This window comes from Bufo bufo, chromosome 9 (genome assembly GCF_905171765.1).
Source record: "Bufo bufo chromosome 9, aBufBuf1.1, whole genome shotgun sequence".
Classification (NCBI taxonomy): domain Eukaryota; kingdom Metazoa; phylum Chordata; class Amphibia; order Anura; family Bufonidae; genus Bufo; species Bufo bufo.
The window spans coordinates 197,932,717-197,954,863 of record NC_053397.1 but is presented as its reverse complement, the minus strand read 5'-3'; the positions used below and the strand labels follow the sequence as shown (position 1 = coordinate 197,954,863).

The 22,147-nt window shown below is 44.8% G+C and overlaps 1 protein-coding gene across 1 annotated transcript in view; it reads left to right on the top strand.

Moving 5' to 3' along the window:
* Nucleotides 1-22,147, top strand: part of SCP2 (sterol carrier protein 2) — a 61,456-nt gene that overhangs the window by 8,016 nt on the left and 31,293 nt on the right. The window contains exons 4-11 of the mRNA XM_040407722.1: nt 370-501; nt 3,090-3,154; nt 6,739-6,865; nt 13,570-13,633; nt 13,963-14,049; nt 14,361-14,511; nt 16,260-16,407; nt 17,235-17,342. Of these exons, the coding sequence (XP_040263656.1) occupies nt 370-501; nt 3,090-3,154; nt 6,739-6,865; nt 13,570-13,633; nt 13,963-14,049; nt 14,361-14,511; nt 16,260-16,407; nt 17,235-17,342 (882 nt within the window). The remainder of the gene's footprint in view (nt 1-369; nt 502-3,089; nt 3,155-6,738; nt 6,866-13,569; nt 13,634-13,962; nt 14,050-14,360; nt 14,512-16,259; nt 16,408-17,234; nt 17,343-22,147) is intronic.

Here is a 22,147-nt window from a genome sequence, read left to right as displayed (position 1 = left end):
AAGATCTAGGCAAGGATCCCGTGCCTCATCCTAACTGAATCTGCTGCCGTCCTTCCAGCAGTGCATATGTAAGGGGCAATTTATACCCCATTCACATGCAGATTCTCAGGCGCACAGGTTATGTAATATTCCTAGCTTTGTTCTAGTGGACGGATCCACTTGTTGATGTACAGCAGAATAGGCTTGGATTTCTGCCCTGAATTTTCTGAAAAATCCATGGATCTTCTTTTGGAAGATCTGAACTTGGCCATGAAGGGGTTGTCCAATTAGAAGAAACTCCTTCCGCATGCCATGGTTGTATAGACATCGTGTACGCTATAGGGTCTTCTGCTCCCTGTATTACTGTCTGGTCTTGTTTTTGGGTTGCAGGTGACTCAACATGTGGACAGCGGGCGATCTATCACAGCCTGGGGCTCACAGGAATCCCCATCATCAACGTGAACAACAACTGCTCCACCGGCTCTACAGCTCTCTTCATGGGCAGACAGCTGGTCCAGGGAGGTGAGAGATGCTTACTCGATATATTACTCTGACTGGTCCAAATCACCAGAAGGTAAGGGCCCTTATACACAGGCTGAGGATCAGGTCAGTTATTGGGACCCTCCATGTAAAGGTGCATCGATCATTCGGTTGTTGGATGTTTGCATCTGTCACACAGGCCTCACAAACAAACTATATGGGAATGAGTGATCATAGTTGTGATCCCCATACACTGGCGATCATTGCTGGATGTAAAAGTTCCATATTTCCAATACCTGCCCACATGATTATCCACAGTAATAGGGCCCTTAAATGCAAATTCAGTAGTGCTATGGTATATGCAATAAATGTCAAGTATTCTCATCTTCTACTTCACCTGATCCGGGAATCTTGTGAATCGTTTATGTATTTTTTATGTCGCTTTATATACTGGGTGTTAGGGTGGTCATAACCTTAAAGATATCTGCTTGCTTTCAGCAAATTAGCCATTCTTAAAGGGATTCTGTCATGAGCTACCCCTATAACCTAAACATATGCTCATGTCTGGAGTAATAAGAATAATCCTAAACTGGCCTTATTAAACTTCACTCTGGCTCTATTTGCCCAAAAAACAGGTTTTTTAACCCGTCAATCACTCACTTAAGGTGCCCAAGGGGAGGTCTGTTAATACAGGGTGCCCGGCCGCACCCCTCTCCGTCCGGTGCCCAGCGCCACCTTCTACAGCTCAGCGCCGCCTCCGCAATCCTACCCGTCCCTCTGCCAGATCCTGCGCACCAGGCTCAGCCTGATGCGCCGCGGACTCCTGGCAGCGGCTTCGTTGAGCGAAGTGCGCATGCGCATCAGGCCGGCCTCACTCTATTTCCGTAAGCCTGGGCACAGTTCTTAGTCCTATCTTGTTGTAGAAAAGGCAAAATGGGAAAGCCACTTAGAGTATTCCGGTTATAACAAGTTATCCCCAGATCAGTGGGGGTCCTACCACTGTGATCCCCCACCAGTCACTAGAATGTGGTCCCACGTACTCTGTGGAGCTGACATGGACGGAGCAGCTGTCTCCAGTGCTCCCATAGAAATGAATGAAGTGGCAGTGTGCATTTCCAACCAGCCGTGCTTGATCAGTTTCGGGGGGGGGGGGGAACTCTACGGGGTCCCTGTTCACATGCTGGGACCCCCGCCGATCTGAAAGCTATCACCCATCTTGTGTTGTAACCAGAACACCCCATTCAATTTTCCTATACTGATGCATTGTAGCAAATCATCAGGGCAAAAGGGCATTTCTGCTAATGGATTTAGCTGGCAAAGGCTGGTCTGGATTGGATGCAATTGTAACAAACACTGACACTGGGTTCACACCTCAGCGTATTTGATATGCGCGTTTAACGCATGTTTTTGTCGCGCGTTTTTGTCCATAGTCAACGCGCGTATTACGCGCGTTTGTGTGATTGACTGCAGTGTCCTATGGCCACAAACGCGCGTCAAAACACCCCAAAGAAGCTCAAGAACTTGTTTGAGCGTAGGGCGTTTTTCAGCGCGTTCAAACGCGCTGTAAAACGCTCAAGTGAGAACCAGGGCCATAGGGAAGCATTGGTTTTCATGTGTTGAGCGTTTTACAGAGCGTTTGAACGCGCTGTAAAACGCTCAAGTGTGAACCCAGCCTTAGGCTCAATTCACACCTGAGCGTTTTACAGCGCGTTCCTACGCGCTGTAAAACGCTCAACAAGGAGAAACCAATGCTTCCCTATGGGAATGGTTCTCACCTGGGCGTTTTACAGCGCGTACGATCGCGCTGTAAAACGCCCGACGCTCACACAAGTTCGGTAGCGTTTTTTTGGGCGCTTGTCGCGCGTTCCCGTACATAGACTTTCGGGAACGCGCGACACTGTGTGCACACTTGTCTCTGTATGCGCGCTTGTAAACGCCCGTACAATCGCGCATACAGAGCGCTCGTTTCAGAACGCTCAGGTGTGAATTGAGCCTCAGGGTTAGGCCTAGTTCACATCAGCGTTCAGCCTTTCCGTTCTCCTGCTCCTATAACGGAGCAGGAGAACGGAAAGGCTGAACGCTGATGTGAACGAAGCCTAAGGCTGGGTTCACACTTGAGCGTTTTACAGCGCGTTCAAACGCGCTGTAAAACGCTCAACACATGAAAACCAATGCTTCCCTATGGCCCTGGTTCTCACTTGAGCGTTTTACAGCGCGTTTGAACGCGCTGAAAAAACGCCCTACGCTCAAACAAGTTCTTGAGCTTCTTTGGGGCGTTTTGACGCGCGTTTGTGGCCATAGGACACTGCAGTCAATCACACAAACGCGCGTCAAACGCGCGTTTACTATTGCAAAAAACGCGCGACAAAAACGCGCGTTAAACGCGCATATCAAATACGCTCAGGTCTGAACCCAGCCTAAGCTGCAAGAAACATTAGTTCTGTCCAGACTCTGGATGTAGACAAATGTTTCAATTCACTGACTGCAAACAGTGATGTCTCAAGATCACTGTGGTTTTTCACTTATTTTGCTATAATAGTAGTTGAGCATTAGTGTTTTTTTATTTTATTTATTTTTTTATAAAAAATTTTGCATACTTTCTAATCTGTATCATTTCGTGTCCTCCTCAGGGTTGGCAGACTGTGTTCTAGCTCTTGGCTTTGAAAAGATGCAGCGGGGCTCGTTATCGAGCATGGTTAGTATATTAATTTGCTAATGGTCTCTAAGGCCTCATGAGCATGACCGTGACATTTATTGCGGTCCACAAACCGCAAAACGGACAAGAATAGGACATGCACCGTTCCGTGGCTCTGCAAAAAAAATAAAAAATTGGCAACTGATGCGGACAGCATCTTTTGCGGCCCCATTGAAGTGAATTGGTCCGCACCCGAGCCGCGGCTCGGTTGCGGACCACAAAAACTGTTGTGTGCATGAGGCCTAATCTTGTGTGAGATTAGAGGAAATTGTCTGTTTTCTTCCAGAAACGGCGCCACTCATGTCTGCAGGCTGTGTCTGTTATTGCAGCCCTATCACTTGAATGTAGATGAGAATCTCTAATGTCATGATTTTGTAGTTTTTTTGCTAGCTTTTGACTTTGTCAGGGGAGTTGTGCGCTGCCCACGGGGTAAATGTTAATGTGTACTTGTATAACTTGAATGACTTGATGATTTACATACACTAACCGGCAGCTTCATGATCAAGGGCGGTTTAGTCTGTGGGGGAGGGCAGAATTAAGCTTTCTATCCTCTCCACATTGGGAATAAGGATGACAACATGAGAAGAAAGTGCTGTACAGACCTGTCTAGTTCTACGCTAAGGCGAAGCAATGTGACCCTTGGGGAGATCGGACGCCCCCTGAGACATATCAGAACAGCAGCGCTATTAGTGGGACACAGAGGGGCAGTATTAAGCCTATTACATAAACTGGCAGGTCTGTGTTCAGACTGAGGCGTCCAGTGGATCCCAGTGACTTGGGCTACTCTCACATCTGCGTTTTTGCAGGATCCGGCAGGGAGCAGCAAAAAAAGTTTCCGTCATCATGATAATACAACCACCTGCATCCGTTATGAATGGATCCAGTTGTATTATCTGTAAAATAGCCATGACTGATTCTGCACTAAAATCATTGTAAATCAGTGGGCGCCGAATCTGTTTTCTTTTGCGTCCGAGAAAACTGATCTAGCACCACTGGCTTGCATTGTGTTTCATGCCAGATCCATCTTTGGTTGTATTCCTATACCGGACAGAAAACCACTGCTCGCAGCGTTTTTCTGTCCGGCTTGGGAACGCAACCAAACAGAACGGAATGCATTCTGGTGCATTCCGTTCTGTTCAGTTTTGTCCCCAATGAATGTGGACAAAACTGAAGCGTTTTCCTCCGGTATTAAGCCCCTATGACTGATCTCAATACCGGAAATAAAACCGCTGATGTGGAGGTAGGTGGTCCTGTCAAAAATGAATAAACCCGATGTACCCTATTGTAAGTCCGGAGGGTCCGTTGGGCACTAGTGGTATTATTGTGCACCTGATTCGGCAATGCGTCGCGGTTTCCATTATTGACGGGAACTGCAGGAATCGCTATACAGTTGTACAGTTGCAAGAAAACGTATGTGAACCCTTTGGAATGATATGGATTTCTGCACAAATTGGTCATAAAATGTGATCTGATCTTCATCTAAGTCACAACAATAGACAATCACAGTCTGCTTAAACTAATAACACACAAAGAATTAAATGTTACCATGTTAATGGAACACACCATGTAAGCATTCACAGTGCAGGTGGAAAAAGTATGTGAACCCCTAGACTAATGACAACTCCAAGAGCTAATTGGAGTGAGGTGTCAGCCAACTGGAGTCCAATCAATGAGATGAGATTGGAGGTGTTGGTTACAGCTGCCCTGCCCTATAAAAAACACACACCAGTTCTGGGTTAGCTTTTCACAAGAAGCATTGCCTGATGTGAATGATGCCTCGCACAAAAGAGCTCTCAGAAGACCTACGATTAAGAATTGTTGACTTGCATAAAGCTTGAAAGGATTATAAAAGTATCTCCAAAAGCCTTGCTGTTCATCAGTCCACGGTAAGACAAATTGTCTATAAATGGAGAAAGTTCAGCACTGCTGCTACTCTCCCTAGGAGTGGCCGTCCTGTAAAGATGACTGCAAGAGCACAGCGCAGACTGCTTAATGAGGTGAAGAAAAATCCTAAAGTGTCAGCTAAAGACTTACAAAAGTCTCTGGCATATGCTAACATCCCTGTCAGCGAATCTACGATACGTAAAACACTAAACAAGAATGGATTTCATGGGAGGATACCACAGAGGAAGCCACTGCTGTCCAAAAAAACATTGCTGCACGTTTACAGTTTGCACAAGAGCACCTGGATGTTCCACAGCAGTACTGGCAAAATATTCTGTGGACAGATGAAACCAAAGTTGAGTTGTTTGGAAGAAACACACAACACTATGTGTGGAGAAAAAGAGGCACAGCACACCAACCTCAAAACCTCATCCCAACTATGAAGTATGGTGGTGGGGGCATCATGGTTTGGGGCTACTTTTCTGCGTCAGGGCCTGGACGGATTGCTAGCATCGAAGGAAAAATGAATTCCCAAGTTTATAAAGACATTTTGCAGGAGAACTTAAGGCCGTCTGTCCACCAGCTGAAGCTCAACAGTTGCAACAGGACAACGACCCAAAGCATAGAAGTAAATCAACAACAGAATGGCTTAAACAGAAGAAAATACTCCTTTTGGAGTGGCCCAGTCCGAGTCCTGACCTCAACCCGATTGAGATGTTGTGGCATGACCTCAAGAAAGCGATTCACACCCGACATCCCAAGAATATTGCTGAACTGAAACAGTTCTGTAACGAGGAATGGTCAATAATTACTCCTGACCGTTGTGCACGTCTGATCTGCAACTACAGGAAACGTTTGGTTGAAGTTATTGCTGCCAAAGGAGGTTCAACCAGTTATTAAATCCAAGGGTTCACATACTTTTTCCACCTGCACTGTGAATGTTTACATGGTGTGTTCAATAAAAACATGGTAACATTTAATTCTCTGTGTGTTATTAGTTTAAGCAGACTGTGATTGTCTATTGTTGTGACTTAGATGAAGATCAGATCACATTTTATGACCAATTTGTGCAGAAATCCATATCATTCCAAAGGGTTCACATACTTTTTCTTGCAACTGTATATAACGTAATGTCTCCATTATGAACATGTATGTCTGATGCTATGGGTCACACCTCTCTCCAAAATGTATGGGATCTTTCAACCCCCATCTCTCCTAGTGAAATGACCCCTACATCCAGGTGGAGACAAAATGGAGAGGTGGCTCCCCATACCCAATGCTGTCCCCATTTACTGCCATGAGTTAGCCAAGTGAACATGGCAGACAGTTTCCGTGACTCCCATAGAAGTGATTGCGTGCAGCCACCTCTCCAGTTATTGATCCATCCCCCAGACATGCGTCCCTCCATATCAGCCATTTATGGCCTGTGTCTATAGGTGAAACTGTCTCTGTGGCCCATGGCCACCAATCGTGGCACAGCTTTCTTTTCTGATAGTGGTCTTGAAATATGAAAGCTGCACTGTGATTGGTTGCCATGGGATCTGAATGGTTGATGGTTGGAGCGGAAACCTTGTGATGGAGGCACCCGGTGCACACTTACCTCACCGTTCTATACGCGCTCATAGGTTCACTTTAGGCCTATTGCTCTGGTTCAATGTTCATTGCCTGGATTAACACTAGTTTTCTCTGGTGTATTTTAGTACACTGACCGGACCAACCCTATGGATAAACATGCAGAGGTCATGGCCAACAAGTATGGCGTGGAAGCTGCTCCAATCGCTCCTCAGCTGTTTGGAAGAGCCGGCCTGGAACACATGGAGAAATATGGTAATATATTATAATGTATAAAAGCAGCAATTTGTGCTCCCCAGTGCTCAGATGGTACCCCAGTATGGTATTCCAGTCCAGCTCATAAACACTTATTTAATCTGTATTCTTATCAGTTTGATAAGAGTTTAGCTATGAGTGTTTAGGAGCTGCCGGGAGTTCAGAGACAGGGGGTCATAGACTGACCCATCTGATGGTAAAGAGACAGCAATAGTCTGCAAGCGGACAGCTGTACAGGGAAAGTACCTAAATTGTTTTAATAAAGACTAATTAAAAAAAATATATGTTTTTTTTTTTTTTAGCCTAAAGTAAATAGAATGCAATAATAAAAACTAATTAAATTGCCCCCAAAGTGTCCATAGCCCTTAACCACCTCAGCTCCCCTAGCTTAAACCCCCTTAATGACCAGACCACTTTTTACACTTCTGACCTACACTACTTTCACCGTTTATTGCTCGGTCATGCAACTTACCACCCAAATGAATTTTACCTCCTTTTCTTCTCACTAATAGAGCTTTCATTTGGTGGTATTTCATTGCTGCTGACATTTTTACTTTTTTTGTTATTAATCGAAATTGACCGAAATTTTTGCCAAAAATGACATTTTTCACTTTGTTGTAATGTAAAAAAAATAAATAAAAATTTCTATATAAATTTTTCGCAAAATTTATTGTTCTACATGTCTTTGATAAAAAAAAATAAAAAATGCAATAAGTGTATAAGTCACGGCGGACGGGATCTCGGATACACAGATAAACCAACAAACCAGTTTCTAGGCGAGAAGCAGGGGAAGGGTCACCTCCTAGCAAATCCCTGACTTCTCTCTGTGGAATAATGTGTCCTCGTGCCTGGGCTAAAATACCCTAGAATCCCTGAGATGGTGAAAAGGGGTATAGGAGCAGCCTGCTCCCTCAGAACCTGGAGGGGACAGAAGACACACAACAGTGCTCCAGGCAAAAAAAAATGACCAGGAGCCATTGGCTCCTAAACTAAAAAATTTAGGAGCCAAATTACATTTTTTAGTTGCCAAATTTAAAATGCATATCATTTTTAAAAAAAAGAACTTTGAGAGGATGAGATGCAGGTCACAGTAATGAGCCAGCACTACATATAGGAGAAAACAGCACCACATACCTCTCACATCCAGGGACATCTTCTGGGGGACAAGGTGACTAAAAATGGCGAATTGCGTGGTTTAGAGGTTTTTCTTATCTGTTACGGCCTTCACCGAGCGGAAATATTTTTTTTATATTTTAATAGCTCACACTTTTTGGGACGTGCCGATATGTAATATGTTTATTCTTTATTGTTTGTAAATTTTATATGTAAAACTGGGAAGGGGGCCATTTAAACTTTTAGTATTTTGGTGGGTTTTTTTTAACTTTTTTTATTTAATAACCATTTCTTCCCTTAGGGACTAGAACCTGGATCTTTTCATCCCTTGTGCTATTCACCCTGATAGAGATCTATCAGGGTGAATAGGACCTCACACATCTCCCTGCTGCCCTGGGCTCTGTGCACACAGCAGCAGGGAGCTGAACATGGCAGCCAGGGCTTCAGTAGAGTCCTGGCTGCCATGGTAACGATCTGAGCACCAGCAGTGTACTCTGCCACTGCCACCAATGAAGGGGATGGGACCCTGTGGCCACCATATAACAATAGGGGACGGGACGGGACGGACAGACTTGTGGCCAGTGATAATGGGGGGGGGGGACTTGTGGATAGTGATAATGGGGGGGGACTTGTGGCCAGTGATAATGGGGGGGGGGGGACCTTGTGGCCAGTGATAATAGGGGGGGGGAGACTTGTGGCCAGTGATAATGGGGGGGGAGACTTGTGGCCAGTGATAATGGGGGGGGGGGGGGAGACTTGTGGCCAGTGATAATGTAATGGGGGGGGGGGGGAGACTTGTGGCCGGTGATAATGGGGGGCGGAGACTTGTGGCCAGTGATAATGGGGGGGGAGACTTGTGGCCAGTGATAATGGGGGGGGAGACTTGTGGCCAGTGATAATGGGGGGGGGGGGACTTGTGGCCAGTGATAATGGGGGGACGAGACTTGTGGCCAGTGATAATGGGGGGACGAGACTTGTGGCCAGTGATAATGGGGGGACGAGACTTGTGGCCAGTGATAATGGGGGGACGGGACTTGTGGCCAGTGATAATGGGGGGACGGGACTTGTGGCCAGTGATAATGGGGGGGGGGGGGACTTGTGGCCAGTGATAATGGGGGGGGGGGGCGACTTGTGGCCAGTGATAATGGGGGGACGGGGACGACTTGTGGCCAGTGATAATGGGGGGACGGGGACGACTTGTGGCCAGTGATAATGGGGGGGCGGGGACGACTTGTGGCCAGTGATAATGGGGGGACGGGGACGACTTGTGGCCAGTGATAATGGGGGGACGGGGACGACTTGTGGCCAGTGATAATGGGGGGACGGGGACGACTTGTGGCCAGTGATAATGGGGGGGGACGACGACTTGTGGCCAGTGATAATGGGGGGGGGGGGGCGGCTTGTGGCCAGTGATAATGGGGGGGGGGGATGACTTGTGGCCAGTAATAATAGGGGGGGGGACTTGTGGCCAGTGATAATAGGGGGGGGGGGGCTTGTGGCCAGTGAAAAAAACCTCCCTGGCTCTGAGTTCTGCGCTGTGATTGGACAGCGCTGCTGTCAGGGAGAAGGAGAGACACTGGCGTCTCCTCCTCCTTGCTCTGAATGTTGAAAATACCGGGGGCCACAGCGGGTGAACGGAGCGGCGCCCAGGAATAATAGTAAGTGCACTTAGATCCCTGGGCGCCGCTCTATGCAGCCTGCTACTAAGTTCATATTCTTTGGACCCATGAAAGGTCCTTTAACTCCTTTTATACAATTGTCTGCAGCGGTATCACAGACCCAGCACCCGGCCTCAATAACAGGGCATGCTATCTGTGGCACCTGAGGGGTTAATGGCCGCGGATCGCATGCCCTGTTATTGAGGCCGGGTGCCGGGTCTGTGATACAGCTGCCTATACTTATGTTTTACATTCATTGGTGGCGCAGTGGCGACAGGTCCTCCCCTCCTCCTCCCTGCTATCTCCCCATTGGTGGTAGTGGCGGCCGCGTCACAGTGGAGAGGGAGGGACTCCTTCCTTCTCCACTGTGCTAGTGAAGAGAACATAGGCTGCGCAGGATCGCGGCGGTACAGTCGCAAATGGCGACAAGACTAAAAAGTCTTGTCGCCATCTGCAAATTTTAAGGCGCATTGGCGACCGTTTTGGTCGCCATCTGGAGCCCTGCACACAAGCAACCTAGACAGCAAACAACAAAAAACAGAAACCAAACTTATCTTATCTGAGCTGAGCTGGAACAGACAATCCTTGCTTCCAAGGCCAGACAAATTTCTATAACCCGCACAGAACACTGGGATTGAGTGAGATTTAAACCAATGACCCCACCCAGTGCACCTGAAGGGAGGCGGATCCAGCACGACTCCAAAACAAAACAAAAAACTAAACACGTGCTGCTATTCTGGCCGACCTCCGCACATAGTCAGAGCAGGGCATGACAGTATATTTATTGGTTTGCACAAAAGTTATAGCGTTTACAAACTATGGTGCAAAAATGTGAATTTCCGCATTTTGAAGCAGCTCTGACTTCCTGAGCACCTGTCATGTTTCCTGAGGTTCTACAATGCCCAGACAGTAGAAATACCCCACAAATGACCCCATTTCGGAAAGTAGACACCCTAAGGTATTTGCTGATGGGCATAGTGAGTTCATAGAACTTTTTATTTTTTGTCACAAGTTAGCGGAAAATGATGATGATTTTTTTATTTTTTTTCCTTATAAAGTCTCATATTCCACTAACTTGTGACAAAAAATAAAAACTTCCATGAACTCACTATGCCCATCACGAAATACCTTGGGGTGTCTTCTTTCCAAAATGGGGTCACTTGTGGGGTAGTTCTACTGCCCAGGCATTTTAGGGGACCTAAAGCGTGAGAAGAAGTCTGGAATCCAAATGCGTAAAAAATGCCCTGTGAAATCCTAAAGGTGCTCTTTGGAATTAGGACCCCTTTGCGCATCTTGGCTGCAAAAAAGTGTCACATGTGGTATCGCCGTACTCAGGAGAAGTAGGGCAATGTGTTTTGGGGTGTATTTTTACATATACCCATGCTGGGTGAGAGAAATATCTCTCTAAAAGTCAACTTTTTCAATTTTTTTTATACAAAGTTGTCATTTTAGAGAGAGATTTCTCTCACCCAGCATGGGTATATGTAAAAAGACACCCTAAAACATATTTCCCAACTTCTCCTGAGTACGGCGATACCACATGTGTGACACTTTTTTGCAGCCTAGGTGGGCAAAGGGGCCCACATTTCTTTTTAGAAGGGCATTTTTAGACATTTGGATTCCAGACTTCTTCTCACGCTTTAGGGCCCCTAAAATGCCAGGGCAGTATAAATACCCCACATGTGACCCCATTTTGGAAAGAAGACACCCCAAGGTATTCCGTGAGGGGCATGGCGAGTTCATAGAAGTGTTTTTTGTTTTTTTTGGCACAAGTTAGCGGAAAATGTTTTTTTTTGTTTTTTTTTTCTCACAAAGTCTCCCTTTCCGCTAACTTGTGCCAAAAAAAAAAAATCTTCTATGATCTCGCCATGCCCCTCAAAAGTGATATTTTTATAGCGCCGCAGCGATTTTACGGTGTTTTTGCAGTGATCAGAAAAAAAAAATTCTGTCACTGCGGTAGGGCGGACTGAACGCAAGTGTGCGCACAAGATCAGGCTTGATCGGGCGAACAGTTTTTTGTAGAGCCTATAGAACATGTCCTATTCTTGTCCGCAATTGCGGACAAGAAAAGGCATTTTCTATATAGTCCTGGCAATGTGCGGATCCGCAAAATGCGGAAAGTACATTGCCGGTGTCCGTGTTTTGCGGATCCGCAAAACACATACGGACGTCTGAATGGAGCCTTACAGGGGGGTGATCAGGGAGTCTATATGGGGGTGATCACCCCCCTGTCATTGATCACCCCCCTGTAAGGCTCCACTCAGACGTCCGTATGTGTTTTGCGGATCCGTATAACATATACGGATGTCTGAATGGAGCCTTACAGGGGGGTGATCAGGGAGTCTATATGGGGTGATAAGGGGTTAATAAGTGACAAGGGGGGGGGTGTAGTGTAGTGGTGTTTGGTGCTACTTTACAGAGCTGCCTGTGTCCTCTGGTGGTCGATCCAAGCAAAAGGGACCACCAGAGGACCAGGTAGCAGGTATATTAGACACTGTTAACAAAACAGCGTCTAATATACCTTTCAGGGGTTAAAAAAATCGAATCTACAGCCTGCCAGCGAATGATCGCCGCTGGCAGGCTGTAGATCCACTGGTTTACCTTCCGATCCTGTGACCGCGCGCCTGTGTGCGCGCGTTCACAGGAAATCTCGCCTCTCGTGAGATGACACATTGGCGCGTGACGGAGGAATGAATCAGCCGCCTCCGGAACGCAATCCTGCGTTAGGCGGTCCGGAGGCGGTTAAGCAGACGGTGATTGTCTATTGTTGTGACTTAGATGACGATCCAATCACATTTTATGACCAATTTGTGCAGAAATCCATATCATTCCAAAGGGTTCACATACTTTTATAATATGTCCACTCGTTCTAGCGGTTGGTGAAGTTCAGCCCTCAGAAACCCACTGATCAAAACCTTTGATATGTCACTATGACCTATCCAGTTTTTTTTGACAGTTCAGTGACCCTTTAAGCCCGCCAGGCTTTAGGGACTTGAACTGCCTGCTGCTTGCCAGCAATCTGCCCCATTTAGGGCTCATTCAGACAGCCGTATGCTGTCCGCAAAAATGCAGATTTTTATTTTATTTTTTTGCAGACAGTTCAGCATGTCTGCAAAAAAAACGCATTGCATTCCGTGTTTTTTGCTGACCCATAGACTTCAATGGGGCCATGTCCTGATTTTCGCTGACAATTATAAGACATGTTTCATTTGTTTTGATGAGCCGTGCAATGGAAGAAGAGGCCCCATAGTAGTGAATGGGACAGCATGTAATCCGCAAAAAAAAAAACGGATCCGCATTTTTGCTGACAGCATACGGTCGTCTGAATGAGCCCTTACAGTGGAAAATTACAATTGCTCCCCATGCAAATCCTAGCCAAGACAGCCTACCCAAAATGGAAATTATAATGGAGACACAATCTATTTCAAGAGAATTTGACACTAAGGCCACCCTCACACGACCGTATTTTTGGTCCGCATCTGATCCGCATTTTTTGCAGATATGATGCGGACCCATTCATTTCAATGGGTTCGCAAAAAAAATGCGGACAGCACTCCATTTTCATTTTCTTGCACTCACAAAAATGCACATAGATACCAAAGGTGAGTATAAAACTATGTTTGAGTGCACAACAGCAGCTGGCGAAATATTAGTGACAGATACCGTATATTGGTAATACTATATAACCACTATATATTATACAGTGTGTGTGTATATATATATATATATATTATAATTTATTTATATATTTATTTTAAACTAAGCATTTACTAAATAGCATAAATTATGTGTAAACATTTTATGTAAAGTATCCAGTATTGTAAATATCCTGAAGCTAGCTAAAGTCCAAGCTGTTAAACTGATTTGTGAGAAAAATGGCTGAACTGGTGAAATGTGAATCTCACCTGACTGGTTCTGTTTGTTTCCTTGCAGGAACAAAGTTGGAACATTTTGCGAAGATTGCCTGGAAGAATCACAAACATTCGACCAACAATCCGTGAGTGTGCTGGTGAATTCAACCCAATAGGCAGGGCTTGACTGTGAACCTAAAGTGGTCCTGGAATAAAAAAAAAAATATATATATATATATATATATATATATATATATATATATATATATATATATAAAAATCAACATTTTGCTCAGTGTATCAAACTCTTTGTAGTGGACACATGGTGTGCTTATATAGAAGCAGATACATTTCCAAATTTTATTTATTTTAATTTAATTTTTTTGTACATTTTATTTAGCTGGTGAACACACCCAACTCGTGAGCTGTCTCTAGCTCGACTCGTCCTGTTACTCACATTCTTCTCCCTATACAGGTACTCACAGTTTCAAGAGGAATACAGCTTAGATCAAGTGAAGAATTCCCGGAAGGTCTTCGATTTCCTTACAGTTCTCCAGTGCTGGTAGGGCATGCTACAATCACTTGACGTCATGATGAGCGGTTTTATGTTTACCACTTACAATATAGGTATTTTTGGAGTCTCCTCAAATGTATCCACATCATGTCTTGCTGGTGGGATTGGTGATTAAGACCACCACTCGCCATCTCTGTACTCCCATTAGACGTGCCGGAGGCAAATACAATGCTTGTCGGTGTTGGTGACAGGCATCGTATGTTGCATTACAGAAGTATTTCAATGTATTTGTATGCATGCCATTAAGTCCTTATAAAGCAACCAGACTCCTTTTAATTCAGATTTTCTTCTTACTGCAGTCCCACCTCTGATGGTGCAGCAGCAGCCATTCTGGCAAGTGAAGACTTTGTGAAAAAACATGGGCTTCAGCACCAAGCTGTTGAGATTGCGGCACAGGAGATGGTAACGGACACATCCAGCACATTTAACGAGCAAAGCTGTATCAAGATGGTGAGTGTGGTTTTCTGTAGATGATGCATTAGGCAATATTTATTAAAACTACTGCAGAGGAAATGTGGTGCAGTTGCTCACAACAGGTCACTGCTTTAAGGCTCTTTCACACGAGCGTGTCACTTGCGGGAATCGCGCTCTGTATGAGAGAGGGATTGTGCGTTCTGGACTTAGGTCACACAGCATTATCAATCAATAAGGCTGTGCGCTTCCTTTCTGTAACAGAATCATATTGACAGCTGTATGTCACTATGATTCCATTACAGAAAGGTCATGCAGAGGCACACAGCTTTATCAATCCCGATAAGGCTGTGCGCTTCCCAAGTCCAGAACGCATGTTCCCTCTCTCACACAGAGCGTGATACCCGCAAGGGACACGCTCGTGTGCAAGAACCCTTAAATTTACAAAGGGTCTGTAAAAATGAGAGCTGGAACCTGATTGGCTGCAGTGGACAACTTCTCCATATTTATGTCTCTGTAGTTTTGATAAATCACTACTACTTCCGTTTTCAGAACTGCTGTCAGACACATTCACTTCTGGGTAACTATCGCAGTTCTGTGGCTTCTTCACTTTCGGGACCTGTGTGAGTCCCGGAAGTCGGACCCCCATGTGATACACCATCACTTTAATGAGATTGACATAACCCTTTAAATCTCCCCTATTATGTCTCAAAGAATTGTAATTTATAGATCTTTCCTTCCTTCTCCCCTTCGAACATAAATAGATTTGAACTAGTGTTGATCTAGTCAGTGCTACGATGGGCGTAGGACCAGGGGTGCACCAACAATGAGGCAAGGTGATGCGATCGCCTCAGGCAGCACCAGGTAGGGGCAAGACGTGGGCAGCGGAAAGGGCCATAGGCGATGGGGTTAGATTAAGAAATTGCTATGGGGGGGGGGCCTTTTCAGTTTTTGCCTTGGGCAGCAGCACCCCTGCGTAGAACTTGTCATTTAAAAAGGTCCGCTACCTAAAATTCCTTTTACAACAGTCTAGGTAATGCCACAACCTGAGCTAGATAATAACATGGCTTAAGTTTGGCCGAGCTGTGCTTCTACTTTACAGCTGTCAACGTGGTGAGACCTGCAAGACCGACTACTACCTATCAGCTGCAGTACTTTGAGCGAGATGGTCGGGCAGCATGTCCCTAGCCACCTCTTTTACTACTATATAAGCCATACTTTTGTAACCTACATTGAGCATCTATGACCATCTTTATAAGCCTTGGTGTAGCGGAGCAGGGATGGGGATGGTCGGACATTAGCAGTGCCACAGACTGGTATGAGGAAGAGCTGGCTCCTAGAAGTTACCAGGGACTATCAGTACAAGAAAAATCAATGTAACAATAAGGGGGCCCTATGGTCACATACATGTACATGCATTAAAACAAGTCACCTGTGGATTAATCTAGTGCGGTAAAGTAGTCTTTGAGACTAGTAGATACAGAAGATCATATATTATTGCATTCTAAGTTCCTGTGTTGTAGGATACTGTAGAGGTTGTCGCAGGACCCCCTATGTGCCAGAATGCTGTGCAAAACCCTGCACGTTGTTGAGCATTACATGGACAGCCATTCATTCCTGCTACGGGAAAAATGAGCGGGCAGTGGTGGCTACACCCCTCAAACATCTGAACACTTAGGGAAGGTGAAGCTGGACCCACTCTGGCTTCATTGTGAAACAAGATTGTCTCAATGTTGGGTGCTCTGGACCTCATTAGGTTCTCCTTTCCATTCTTGTGTCCTTTCCAGGTTGGATTTGACATGTCCAGGACTGCAGCAGAGAGGTGTTATCAGAAGGCCGGTGTGAGACCAGACGATGTGGATGTAATCGAGCTTCATGACTGCTTCTCTGCTAATGAGCTCATTACATATGAGGCACTTGGACTCTGCCCATTGGGTAAGCCATTTTTTTTATTTTTTTATTTATTTATGTATTTATTTGACGCCACCCCAAGCAGGTGTTTCCAACAATACTGGCACAGAATTTCTTACAATGGACATCCAAAGTACAGGTGCAGATTGTTCATTGTGTTGCAGTTTTTTACCTGGTGACTGTCACTAAAAAAATTATAAGTGCTCTGGGAACCCGTGTGTTGTCATTTCATGTAGGATTTAGCATAGAAAGGGAGGTTTCTTAAGCTTGTATTGCACTGCCCAATTTTTCGGCAGATAATTGCTAACGAGTGTTCGCATGAATGTTTGTTTGCAATCGTCTGGCAGTGTAATACTGCTGCCGATTGCCGAGCAAACTCTTGATCATCAGGCAGTCCAAATCTTTTGACCAGTTTAAAAAAAAATATATATATAAAAATATAAAAACAAAATTGTTATTGTTTGCAGGCGGCAGATCATGGTGTCTAATAACATTCTGCCTCCGGCAAATCGCTGTACAGCATGGGGACGGGCGATGGCATTGCCATTGCTCCTCCCCATGCTGCAGAGGAGATCGCTGTATGTAATGGCAGCAGTCTCCTCCGCTAGTGAGCAAGTGACTGCCACATCGGGCTGGGTAATAAAGCCTTTGGCTAAAAGACCAGCTAAAGGGTTTTTGAGTTTTGTCCCAGACACTGATGTTCTTATTCAACGTCTAGGGTGCACATTTAGAAGTTTTACATGCCTGGAGAGGGGGTGATGAGAAGTAATTTTTAACTGCAAATAATGCTAATCTGAAATCTTTTCCTAAGATGAACATTAACGCTGTGTGCCTTGGGTTTCCTCTTGCAGGTAGAGCAGGAGAATTGATTGACAGAGGAGACAACACATATGGAGGACGCTGGGTTATCAATCCAAGTGGAGGTTTGATCTCTAAGGGGCATCCACTGGGAGCCACAGGTCAGTTGCATAAATTATGGTAATCAGCAGAGCGTTTGTGTAGAGGTTATAAAGTCCACAAAAATCTTAACATTTTTGGATATTCCTGCTTATCCATTGATCTAACATCTGTGGAGGCTGGAATACAGTCCGTACAACACGTGCACTACATCATTGGGAAAAATGATTTTCCGATGGGTATCTATGTATATAGTTAAAGGTGTTATCCCATGATTAATGTAAAAAAAAAATATATATATTATATATATATATATATATATATATACACTGCTCAAAAAAATAAAGGGAACACTTAAACAACACAATGTAACTCCAAGTCAATCACACTTCTGTGAAATCAAACTGTCCACTTAGGAAGCAACACTGAGTGACAATCAATTCCACATGCTGTTGTGCAAATGGGATAGACAACAGGTGGAAATTATAGGCAATTAGCAAGACACCCCCAATAAAGGAGTGGTTCTGCAGGTGGTGATCACAGACCACTTCTCAGTTCCTATGCTTCCTGGCTGATGTTTTGGTCACTTTTGAATGCTGGCGGTGCTTTTACTCTAGTGGTAGCATGAGACGGAGTCTACAACCCACACAAGTGGCTCAGGTAGTGCAGCTTATCCAGGATGGCACATCAATGCGAGCTGTGGCAAGAAGGTTTGCTGTGTCTGTCAGCGTAGTGTCCAGAGAATGGAGGCGCTACCAGGAGACAGGCCAGTACATCAGGAGACGTGGAGGAGGCCGTAGGAGGGCAACAACCCAGCAGCAGGACAGCTACCTCTGCCTTTGTGCAAGGAGGAACAGGAGGAGCACTGCCAGAGCCCTGCAAATGACCTCCAGCAGGCCACAAATGTGCATGTGTCTGCTCAAACTGTCAGAAACAGACTCCATGAGGGTGATATGAGGGCCCGACGTCCACAGGTGGGGGTTGTGCTTACAGCCCAACACCGTACAGGACGTTTGGCATTTGCCAGAGAACACCTAGATTGGCAAATTCGCCACTGGCGCCCTGTGCTCTTCACAGATGAAAGCAGGTTCACACTGAGCACATGTGACGGACGTGACAGAGTCTGGAGACGCCGTGGAGAACGTTCTGCTGCCTGCAACATCCTCCAGCATGACCGGTTTGGCATTGGGTCAGTAATGGTGTGGGGTGGCATTTCTTTGGAGGTCCGCACAGCCCTCCATGTGCTCGCCAGAGGTAGCCTGACTGCCATTAGGTACCGAGATGAGATCCTCAGACCCCTTGTGAGACCATATGCTGGTGCGGTTGGCCCTAGGTTCCTCCTAATGCAAGACAATGCTAGACCTCATGTGGCTGGAGTGTGTCAGCAGTTCCTGCAAGACGAAGGCATTGATGCTATGGACTGGCCCGCCCGTTCCCCAGACCTGAATCCAATTGAGAACATCTGGGACATCATGTCTCGCTCTATCCACCACCACAGACTGTCCAGGAGTTGGCAGATGCTTTATTCCAGGTCTGGAAGGAGATCCCTCAGGAGACCGTCCACCACCTCATCAGGAGCATGCACAGGCATTGTAGGGAGGTCATACAGGCACGTGGAGGCCACACACTACTGAGCCTCATTTTGACTTGTTTTAAGGACATTACATCAAAGTTGGATCAGCCTGTAGTGTGTTTTTCCACTTTAATTTTGAGTGTGACTCCAAATCCAGACCTCCATGGTTTGAAAAATTTGATTTCCATTTTTTAATTTGTGTGATTTTGTTGTCAGCACATTCAACTATGTAAAGAACAAAGTATTTCAGAAGAATATTAAATTAACTCAGATCTAGGATGTGTTATTTTTGTGTTCCCTTTATTTTTTTGAGCAGTGTATGTATGTGTGTGTGTGTGTGTGTGTGTGTGTGTGTGTGTGTGTGTGTGTGTGTGTGTATATATATAATATATATATATATATATATCTCTATCTTCAGACCCATCCTATAATACATGGCCAAAGCAAGAATCAGCCCAGTACCTTGCATAGATCCAGATATCTCTACATTTATTGCTTGCTTTGCTAGATTTATTTCAATATTGACACCTCAGGAGGCATGTCCTTTCTGCTGCAACTGGTGGTAGCTGAAGGATGGAACTGAGCATGTGCGTCCTTCTCAGGAGGTGGACAGAGAAATTGAAAAAAAGAGAGAGCAAACAGCAGGTGGCACTATGCAGATTTGATTGAATAAGGCTACTTTTACACTTGCGGTAGAGTGATCCGGCAAGCAGTTCCGTCGCCAGAACTGCCTGCCGGATCCAGCAAAACGTATGCCAACTGATGGCATTAGTAAGGCTGATCAGGCAAAAAAATGCATTGAAATGCCGGCTCCGTCTTTCCGGTGTCATCCGGCAAAACGATCCAACATTTATTTATTTTCACTTTTTTTTTTTTTTTTGTCTGATCCGGTATTTTGAATGTCTGATCCGGCACTAATACATTCCTATGGAAAGCATTCAGGCAAGTCTTCAGTTTTTTTTGCTGGAGATAAAACCGTAGCATGCTACAGTTTTATCTTTTTGCCTGATCAGTCAAAATGACTGAACTTATGCATCCTGAACGGATTACTCTCCATTCAGAATGCATGGGGGAAATACCTGATCAGTTCTTTTCCGGCATTGAGCCCTTTTGACGGCACTCTGTGCCGGAAAAAAAACCGCAAGTGTGAAAGTACCCCAAGTCACTGGCTATACTAAATAATTACATCCAATTAAAGTATTCATGTTCAGGTGCTGGTTTGAAAACTGTAGAATGTTTCATGGGACAATTGCACTATGTTGGCAGATTTCTGCAGTCTGCTTGTGGAGCTGCCAGTTCAGAGCTCAGGTGACATTCTTTGTGAAGTTGCTTTCACTTTCCTTAGGGCTCATGCATACAAACGTATTTTCGTTCTGTGTCTGTTCTGTTTTTTTGTTTTTCGCGGCCCATATGCGGAATTATTCACTTTAATAGGTCCACAAAAAAAAACTGATATGTGCATTCCGTGTCCTTATGGCCATCTGCAAAAAAGATAGAACATGTCCTATTCTTGCGGACTGCAAAATACATACGATCGTGTGCACGAGCCCTTAATTCACAATGTTAACCTGTGCCCTCCTACTTGTAACACAGATAGCTGTGAATATATAATACAAAGGGAGGATCTGTGGATCACTACGGCTAGACAATATGGATCAGGTGCTCTTGATCTAAAGTGGCCCACCCAGCCACAAGTGAATGAAAAAAATAAAGTGAAATAGATCGGGCACTCTACTATGTGGTCACAGCTGAGATATTTATTTAATGTATTAAAATCAGTAATTACAATAAGTCTATCGAACATATATATCTAAAAATCCATTGACATAATTAGCATGAATAAAATATAATATATAAAATACGCATAAATAATCAAAAAATCACAATAAAAGTGTAGCAGCTTTGGGAAAAACGCATCGATATGCGCTAAATTCAATAGTAATCCTAGCGGTAATGTAGTCCGGCATTAAAACCGCAAACAGTTTCTGCGTCCACTTGTATCAAGTGATAGAAGCATAGAAAATTTCACAGACAATCCGGGCTGTAAGGGATTTTTTATATCTACGTGATGTCGCTTTCAGCTTTATATGCTGGTAAGTGTACAGTCTTTTCAGTAAGACAATCAGACGAACAGGTTAGGTGCAGTGAGCTTTCATGGTGGCGTCCCAACCATTCCTAGTTACTATTACACTGTTACCTTCACTCTGGTCGATCCACTCCTCTAGACGCCGGTTTTTGCTGGTCTGATGGATATCGGCTGACTGTGCTTTTTATCGTCAGCGGACAAAATACTCCGTGGGACCAGGCGTCGTGGGCTACACCTTGTCCTAGCATGCTAGCAAAAGAGTCTTCCTTGGATTTGAATTAAGACTTTGGTAACTATAGAACACACTTGGACGACGCCTGGTCCCACGGAGTATTTTGTCCGCTGACGATAAAAAGCACAGTCAGCCGATATCCATCAGACCAGCAAAAACCGGCGTCTAGAGGAGTGGATCGACCAGAGTGAAGGTAACAGTGTAATAGTAACTAGGAATGGTTGGGACGCCACCATGAAAGCTCACTGCACCTAACCTGTTCGTCTGATTGTCTTACTGAAAAGACTGTACACTTACCAGCATATAAAGCTGAAAGCGACATCACGTAGATATAAAAAATCCCTTACAGCCCGGATTGTCTGTGAAATTTTCTATGCTTCTATCACTTGATACAAGTGGACGCAGAAACTGTTTGCGGTTTTAATGCCGGACTACATTACCGCTAGGATTACTATTGAATTTAGCGCATATCGATGCGTTTTTCCCAAAGCTGCTACACTTTTATTGTGATTTTTTGATTATTTATGCGTATTTTATATATTATATTTTATTCATGCTAATTATGTCAATGGATTTTTAGATATATAGATATATATGTTCGATAGACTTATTGTAATTACTGATTTTAATACATTAAATAAATATCTCAGCTGTGACCACATAGTAGAGTGCCTGATCTATTTCACTTTATTTTAGCTGTGAATATATGCAGCTCAGAAGTCTCCGCAGAGATGCATAACCTGCGGCATGTGGATAATGATGATCTGACCACAATGCAATAGGTCAGTATGAAGCGGAAGAATAAGCCTTCTCTCACACAAGCGATACGGATTCTGTGCGGCTCTGTTCAGTGAAAAACTGATTTTGCACACAGTTTTTTTACATGAGTTTTTCATGTGCATGACGTATAACGATCTCAATCTCCTAGCAACCATCAGTGAAAAACAAATTGAAAAATGCACAATATAGAACATGC